The 9393-nt window shown below is 43.4% G+C and overlaps 1 protein-coding gene across 1 annotated transcript in view; it reads left to right on the forward strand.

Moving 5' to 3' along the window:
* Positions 1-2000: 2000 nt before the first annotated feature.
* The window catches only part of T265_08212 (hypothetical protein), a gene marked incomplete at both ends in the record, with an annotated part of 15592 nt that continues 8199 nt past the window's right edge, over positions 2001-9393 (forward strand). Inside the window, 4 exons of the mRNA XM_009173947.1 lie at positions 2001-2097; positions 2506-2712; positions 2753-2953; positions 8105-8520. Coding sequence (XP_009172211.1) covers positions 2001-2097; positions 2506-2712; positions 2753-2953; positions 8105-8520 — 921 coding nt within the window. The remainder of the gene's footprint in view (positions 2098-2505; positions 2713-2752; positions 2954-8104; positions 8521-9393) is intronic.

Consider the following 9393-nt stretch of genomic DNA (forward strand, 5'->3'; position numbering starts at 1 on the left):
ACTGTATCCGTCACACCTCTGTCCGCTTACCAACCTAGTATGAAAAGCTCTGTAGGTGTTAAAATAAAACCCTTCAGCATAACTCAGTTGGTCATAGAGGTCTATAAACCGCCACACCGCAATGATATCTGATCTCTCTGTAGTGGGAGGGGGATAGTGGTCGTGAGAGAAATCGTCTGGATTGATTTTATTTCCGTTGGCTTTGCTTGAAACGACTTTTTCCTTGTACATATCGAACTCCATTGCTTGTTTACTTTCTATTGAGTGTAGGGTTGTACAAACAAAGTCTTCGAAAACCCTGGTCACAAAGAGGCATGTAGACTTTTCATGTGAATATAGTTTGGAAGTGATCCTTACACACTCCCAGTCATGGAGCATTGGCCGTGTTATAGTTACGGTGATATGCAAAATCGTGGTGGAAGAGGCGTAGCTCGGTTCTCCAGCACAGCACCTTGTTGTTTCCGACTCACGTTGTGTGGTTTGTCTCAAGAATGGTATTGACTGCCGATCAATTGCTAGCTTTATTTCCAGGAATTTAGTGATTCCGTTAGCTGATTACTTCATTGACTGTCTAACCTTTCCGGCGGCAAGATGAAATTGATCCGCTGCAGGTAGTGTTCTGAAGAAAGAAGCAACAAGTCTTCCATGATGGCCCAAAGTGGCGGCTTTTGCCTCGTCTGACGCTTGCATTAGGGAAAGGTAGCCTGTCCCGGACAACTGGGGAGAATCGGTAATGGTGCCCATCTTCAAAAAAGGGGCTCGTAGGAAGTGTAAACAGGGGGATCAGCTTGACCCCGGTCGTAACGAGACTGTTGGCGTCAATTATACTTTGTCGCCTCACGGTGACTCGTGAGACACTGACTCGAGAGCAGCAAGTGGGATTCGCGCCTTGTAGGGGTTGTGTCGACACAATCTCCCCTCTCCTTCAGGTGCTAGAACAACGCCATACGTACAAACGACCCACATTTCTAGTGTTCCTGAATCTCCAAGGCACATTCGACTCGGTTGACCGGTCTGTATTGCCTGACACTCTTGCCCACCAAGGAACGTGAACAGAATACGTTCCTTTTATTCTCATACTTCCGGACCTGTGAGAGTATACCTATGACTACCTATGAGTGTACCTGTGAGAGTATATCTAAAAGCTTCCGTACAGAAAACGGTGTCCGTCAGGTATGCCCACTCTCTCCATTCCTGTTTAACTTCGTGATTCATGAGATAATGAGGCGAACGCAGGAAGGTTTCCAAAACCATGGTATTCAAATAGCCTGTAAAGAAAACCTTGTCGATTTGAAATATGCAGACGACATCTTTCTCAGGTGTTGGATGAACTCATCAAAGTCATCCCGTCCTTTGGTATACACTTTGCACCCACAAAGTGTAAGGTCATGCTCGTGGACGCGCAGTCACTGAACGCACCACTTACAATCCAGGGAGAGGTACTGCGAGTTGTGGAGCGCTTTATGTCTTTACCTTGGAAGTTGTATTGGTTCCAACTGTAGTGTGATGGATGAGGTCAATGCACGAATCTGCAAGGCTCGGGGCGCGGTTGCTAATTTGAGACACCTATGGCACCAGAGTGATGTATCTCTGAATCTTAAGGGACGTATGCATCAAGCTACAGTGCGGGTTGTTTTGTTGTATGGCTGAGACAGCCTGTTCGGGCAGCGGAACTGAGACGTCTTCAGGTGTTCGACAATCGTTGTCTTAGAACCACAGCTTGTGCGTGCTGGTGTCGGAATATCCGTAACGAGGCAGATGGAAAACGAGTTTTCGGTTTTGCAGCGGGTACTTCCATTGAAGAATGTGTCCAGCACCAGAAGCTGCCTTGTTGCGTATGCCTTACTCTAGTTTGCCGAAGAGGGTGTTGTTTTGCATGCCCAACTCGGACTGGCGTAAGCAGAGAGGTGGCGAACCCTTGGCGTGGCAGAAAGGTAGGAGGGAGATTACTAAGCGTTTCATTGTTGTCGGTGCTGCTCTCCTTCCAGGATGTGGCCTGCATGATCCTCACTGTGCCTGGTTGGAAACACTACAGGATATGGCTTCCAGCCGATGTCAGTGGTGTTCTTGTTGTCAATTACTACCCAGGTTTTCTGAGTGAGTGTGTGGAGGTGTAGCACCTCAAGTGGGTTGTAATAAGCTAGTGCTAAGTCCCTTTCTTTTCTACCGGTGTCCATCGGTGTTGAATACTGATATCATGCCGTCATTGATAATGATGTAGCTGCTTTCGGTGCATGGCTGGATATGCTGTGAGGTGTGACCGCTAATGGATGTCGACTGCGTACTCTTCATTTTTATCCCGATTGTCCGACAGATTATCTGGAGATTTAGGCCTCAGAGTGATTTTGCTAGCCTTGCACTATGTCTCTTCCACACCCAATTTCATTCTTTCCTCCATAATATGTCTCAAATAAGTCGTAGTTGGAACGCAGCGAAGCTTCGTTGTTGTACTGTCGATGTTGAAGAATGCTGTAAACTTGCTAATTGAAAGGTGCCATTTTTCAGCCCTCCTGATGACAGAACCAAGTTCATCAAACGCAGCGGAGAGTACTTCAGGACCTCCAGTGTGTATCATTGTGCTTGGCATGGCTGGTTCTGGAAAGACCACTTTCGTGCAGCGTCTCCTCACCTACTTGCGTTCACTTCAACAGTCAGTTTATGCCATCAATCTGGATCCAGCCGTGCACCACGTACCCTATCCAACAAACATCGGTAATGGTTCACCTCAGGTTGATTAACTTCCGAAATTTAGATATCCGTGATACGGTTAAATTCAAAGAAGTGATGAAACAATATGGTTTCGGTCCTAATGGTGCTATTATGACCTCCTTGAACTTCTTTGCCTCTCAGTTCAACAAAGTGGTTGATCTGATCCACAAAAATTCCAGTAAAGTTTCCTATGTTGTATTGGATACACCTGGTCAGATTGAAGTATTCACGTGGTCAGCTTCAGGTACGATTATTTCGGAATCGCTGGTAGGATAATATTTAACCATTCACTGTACATACTTCTCGAGGGTTCTGCTTTTCCGACTATCGTGATTTATGTGATGGACACGCCACGAAGTCATAATCCGGTCACTTTCATGTCGAATATGCTTTACGCCTGCAGTGTGCTTTACCGAATGCAACTCCCATTCTTAGTTGTACTGAACAAGGTGAGTAATCCTTTGCAGCTTATAGTTCATCAATGATTGGGTACCCTTCAGTCATGGTGGTATTCATCGGGCGTGATAATCCCTATTTTTTCTTAGCCCTTCAAACTGGGAATTTGGGCTCCCGAAACCTCCCTCTAAATATGAAGTCCAAGATATGTTGCCATGTATCCTATTGGTATCAATAGTGATCGGTAGTTCATGGTCTCATTTGTTTTGACGACCAAATCCACTACATGGAATCGCGGCGAATGTACACAATCCAATCTTCTCGAATTCGATTGTTAGCAGGTTGTTCAGCCGTCATGTATTTCTGAAATGTTTGGGTAAGAAATGAAGAACATATTTCGAAGGGGTAACTGATGTGATTTTTGGAAATCCCCATCAACATGAAGTGGCACCCGAGCAGACGATGCAATCAGTCATCCAAAAGGTGATTAATTATTTAGTCAGCTGACGCTTCCTGTCCATCTATCTAGCGACCTGTCATCTGAGCTCGAGATGGATCAATGGTTAAGGCAGAAATGGCTGCTAGGAAGGTCCGCGGGTTGAAACCATACTAGGCATCTCGATTGCTTCTTGGGCAAACTGGCGGCATCTCAGCTCGCGGGCGCTATTGTAGCTAGACCTCGAAAGAGTGTTACAGCTGAACAGCTAGTAGAAATATGACTATCCAGGGTCTGTAGGCTTTGGTTTTGGTTTTTCAAGAAATCCTGTGGTTTTTGCATCCAAATCTGGGTTTATGCTACATACAATCTCTCTTTCGAGCCAGCGGTGGCCTCAAAGTCCTTGGGAGTACCGTAGCTCTATTCACGAACACAACTTGCAACTTAAAATGCTCCCATTGCCAGTTGACATTTGGATGAATGAGCGGCATTCTCTTCTAGACCTTAATTTTCTACCTTCCAGGTTATAATACTGGGATTTTGTGTCTGATCAACATCAATTTGAAGTTAGATTAATGTCGAATTTAGATATGTATTACTGAAAGGGATGAATCGGAATATCCAACCGAAACAAGTCGTAAACGTTCCATCTCCTCCAATATTTTGGTAGGTCGCCAGCGTAGAAAAGTCACGAAGAGTTACCTAAAGAAAACTGAACTATGTGCGATAAAATTCGGGCTTTCTGGACCACTATTCGCAGCCATCTGCAGAATAATTTATGTGGGCCTTACGTAGTTAGCTCCTCCGAGGCGAGGCCTCAAAGCACGTGTTCGCTCTCCCACACTGCGGCTTCCGAAATCCGTGCTACTCACAACTTTAAAGTAACTGAAATAATGAACGTTAAGCGCAATTTATGCCAGACGTTCTACCTCAGAAACTGTAAAGCCAAGAGCGGAGGAGTCATTCTGACTGGTCTCCTACATTACCCACTAATTCATCCTCATCATGAAAAATAAATCATAGGGATAGGGTTTCAAATCTTCCCTTTGAATGTGGAACGGACAGTGCATTCGCATGAGTGTGACGAGACCAGGACTGTAAAATCACACCGGTTGAACTGCATTGCCGTGATGCTGCTGAATAACATTCAAGTCGAGTCATGAGTCTGGGCGGCTAGCCTAAGCAGAACAGAATAAAATAGTGCGTGCTCGCCCGTCGAGTGGTGAGGTATGCCACAGTAAAACCACAAAACACATCGTTTGACTACTTGGTAGATATCATGTACTCACAACAACAACTACCGTACGTTTGTCGGTAGGATGCACGTACCCTTGCTAAGCAGGGCAGAGGCAATGAGCATGCACGATTGACCTTATTTAAATTACTTGAATGGCGTGAAAGTGAGTGCTTTGATTGTTATCACTGCTTGATAGTGGCTTTGCTTGTCAAACCCGCTCCGATATCTTGAAGTCACTAATGAGGTAGCTGCACGAACACAGTAACTTCCTGAATGATGTACGAGACAATTGAACGGGTTTTCTATCATGCTTTTAAGTAAGTTTTTTAAACCAATGTTCCTTTTTCAAATTCGTATGCCAGTCCAGACTTTGTCAAAAACATTTGTTCGCCAGAGCATGGCAGTTTTCAACAGATTTAAAGTGTACACTTAGCCCATAGTCACTATCCAGCTCGATCGCTACTTGGGCTTTGTCGACGGAATGCGATTGCGAACAGTTAGGTAGGTTTTAACTGTGTTTATTCCAGACCCTACTGAAAAACCCCACGTGTAAACCCAATCAAACCTGAATATCCCTCAAACGTCACGCACTCAGTCATGCTGGTTCACTCTGGACTGAGACAGAACTCCAATTACTTATCAGTCTGTATAATTCTGTGCTGAAGGAATACAAAGGTGTACTACTCCATTTCGAACCAACCACGCTGGTATGTTCGTAACTGTTCGAATGTAATACTTGATGATGTTTTCTCGTCGGGCCCGAAGTTTTGTGTACCGGACCAACGCGAGATTGGAACTTAGTTTGAGGATTTATTCAACGAAGCCACTCAGTTTCTACCTACATCATAAGACATATTAGATCAGTTTGAGACTGAATTCGTCAACACTTGGCATTACTACCGTCACATCCACTTATTCCATTTATTCCCTGTAACCCTAAAACAAATCGAAATGAAGAGGCTTGTGAAGCAGAACCGACGTGATTTCAGTCCGACCGGATAAATAACCTTGAATAGTTCTCGATGTCCGTGTTTACTGTTTGATGAACACACAAAATAGTATGACGAGAAAAAAGGGACTCCCTAAAACTCAGGAGTGAACGCGATACCACTAATACACGGTTCGAAAGTCAGCTCAACGGATTCATGTCCTTTGAACGTATTGGCTTTCGAAGATGTATAAGCGTAAGCAGGGTTGTCCACTACGTCCCATAAGTAATGTGAGTGGCTAATTGTATCATGCGCTGGCTGAAGAAGCTTCTAGACCCTGTCCGTGTACTCTGTGTGCTCTGCGGAAGTTTCCTCTCGTTATTAATATGCCACTGTTCGAAATGGTTGGTTATATTTGTGCTTTTTATCCAATCAAACATGGGTTTGCCCATTCTCATACTGGACTTGAAAAAGTCACTTCGTCGATGCTTCTTCAACAGTTTTCATGCAATGGTTCTGGTTATAGACAGGAGAATGTGTCCCCTTTCCGCTAATTTTTGTCGATATATGTTCGTGCAACCAAAACAGTTACAATTTTCTAGGTGCCATGTCGATAAAATTTTTGTTATGCATGGTTGTCACACCACAACCCGGATGATTCGGAACACCTTCAATTCGACACACACCATTTTACTCTGGAGCAACGGGTGAACAACACCTTTTATTTTATTGATCTTACCTAGCCTAATCGACAAGTTCACCGGAAGTCAACATCGTCTGGCCAGTACACAATTTTTCACAGTTATTTGAATATGAAGTACAAAAGAACTCTCGTCAAGTGGCTTTCAAATCGGGTTTGTAAGATCTACGTCATAAAAAACGGACCCCAGAGATGTTTTTGATTGCAACTCACTCGATCGATATTAATGATCGGATGAATCCTTCTGAGTTGGGCGCCATTAGGTGGTTCCAAGACCATTGTATAAAGCGGATGCTCAACAGGAGCGACGATTACTGTTCGACCACATCAACCGACCCTTTCATCAAAGACATCACGTCGACTTGCCTTGACCGACTAATCACAGTTCTTAATTAACCCCTGTTGAATGACTTAAATATCCCTTTGTTGCCGTCCGCTCATGCCTACGTGCCTAAACTGCTAATATGTTAATCTTATTCGCTGGTCGTGACCTTATTGAAAACTATTTTTTGCAATACATGGTGTTTTTATCAGGTCCATCCGCCAAGAAATAGAATTGTATATTCGAAGAATTTAGTGCTAAATGTGAAGTGGGTACTGTTTGAAAACGTGGTGTTCTGAAGTGAGTGTAGATATAGTCCCCGTATCCGCATGGATACGGACCTCTATTTTTTAGAGGAAAATGTTGGTAGCCGTTGGTCATTGGTTTAAGTGTGCTAACTCGCTTCGTCGTTAACATAAGAATATTTCGACTGTGTTATTTGGAAACAAATCATTAATACGCACTTGAAAGTTGGTAGCTGATAATTGATATCATTGTGATATCTTCATGAACGATGTGTGCTATTCCTTGAGGTTTTGCTGATTTAGGCGACAACAGTGTTTACGGTGAAAGATTTACGGTACTTTTATACCGTGCACCATGTACATGGCTGTAAACTGGATTTGAGTGGACAAAACTTTCGAATTAAACATATTTTCCTGTTCAAATTCTTCAACCATATGTTTCTATATTCTGCGAATACATCGACTTAATATAAAACCGCTCAGTTGTCTCGATTATTATTCTGGAAGTTACTGTGTTCGTGCGGCTATCTTATTCGTTACTTGAAAAATATCGGAAATGGTTTGGCAATCAAAAAGTCACTACCAACCGGAATGACACCAGTGAAGGCATTCACTTCCACACCGTTCGGGTAGTTTAAATTGGGTTAATCATGTTTGCTCACTTTGCTTCACTCAACACGGATATGCACATTCTACTGACATATAGTGCAGTCGTTGCTGTTGTGAATACAACAGCAGAATACAGATATACATTTACCAAGTGGTCAAATCATCTGCTTTCTGGCCTTGTGTATGGACGCTCGCCCTAACGACCACGTGCTATTGTGTTTTGTTCTACCCAGGCTAGCCACCAAGTTATAATTTATGCAGTTGAAGTTGAAACGGTGTAGACCCAACATAACAGTCTTTATGAGAAACCTTGTGTTTGCACTCTTGTTTTTGAATTCTTTATTTCTCCAACCCATCTCTGAATGTTCACAGTTGTTCTGGTCTTATGGCGTAAAACATGAAGTTTGTGGTTCAAAATCATCTATGATTTTTTGCCTATTCCCTTCCCCTGACTGGAACTATCACCTATTTCGTGTTCCTTTTAAGCAGTCTGTCAGCTGCTCACTGAGGATGTGTTATAGCTGAATATTTCAGCTTTTTCCAATGGACGACGAAAGTCCACCTTTGTATGTTTTGCTACCTGTCCTTGAGTCTAAAACGTGTACAAGAATTTCTTGAGCCTGGGTTCTCTACCATTTTTCCTCAGACGGATATAATTGATTGCGGATTTGCCATAGAATGGATGAGGGATTTTGAAGCTTTCCAGGATGCCCTTGCTGGGTCCCGTTCGACTGATGGCCCCATCGAGTTGGAGGCGGATAGCTCAAGTGGAAACTCGGGAACATCGCCTTACATGACTAGTCTCATCAACTCTATGTCCCTCGTTTTGGATGAGTTTTACAATGAACTTCGTTGTTGTGGGGTATCTTCAATCACGGGAGAAGGAATGGATAAACTTCTTCAGGAAATCAATCTGGCCACCAATGAGTATCACGAGGTTAGTGAACCTCTAGTCACTTTTTCGCTCAAAGTTATTTACGCCTTTTAGTACCATTTCTGGTTACTACTGAGGTTGGTCGCATAAATTTGCGCTGAAAATGAAGTGTTTGGCCGTTTTTTTGAAACTTTTCGTAGATGACATCTTTCCCAATCTCTAGGTTGGTGACTCAGCCAATTCCAGGGAGTGCAAAATGTACTGTCCATCTTAAGTTACTGAATTCGACGCGTGCGATAGTCTTAGGGTGGAAGCACCGTCAATCCAAGACAGTTCGATATTTTCAAAGCGAGAATGGATGTTGCACTGGCATTGATTTGGTCGCTTATACCCTTTGACATGATCTCCAGCTGAAATTTGTCGTGCATTCGGGACACCATCTGTTCTTGCATCTTAAATGATTTCCAGCATCCAAGGAACTGGAACTGTAGAGTGTAAACTCTAAGCGAACCGGAACACATGTTATAGAACCCTTCGAGAGTGACAGTTTCCTGAATCGATTCAGAGGAATAGACTCTGCGCCTCTTCACTTGGTAAGATATTGAGAATTTCACTTTCTTGAAACCGAATATGTTTCTTTTTTGTTTCGTTCCTGTGATTCAGTTTGGTTACCCGGTCTTGTTTACACGTACAGGGTTATCGACCACTGTACTAACACAAGGAGATAGACGACAGACAGAAGTTAGATAAAAAACACGAAGACAGTGTAGGTCTTTGGTGATCCTGAGGCCAATTGAACCTGCTCTGTATTTAGTGGAGAATTGCTGGATATTGTTTCTATTAGTGTCGGTGAAGTGTTCCCAGATGAAATCTACCCAACTTGCCCAATGACGTGTTTGCATGTGTGGGCAAGATACTAGGTCTTTTCTTTCTTCC

This window comes from Opisthorchis viverrini (genome assembly GCF_000715545.1).
Source record: "Opisthorchis viverrini unplaced genomic scaffold opera_v5_208, whole genome shotgun sequence".
Classification (NCBI taxonomy): Eukaryota; Metazoa; Platyhelminthes; class Trematoda; order Opisthorchiida; family Opisthorchiidae; genus Opisthorchis; species Opisthorchis viverrini.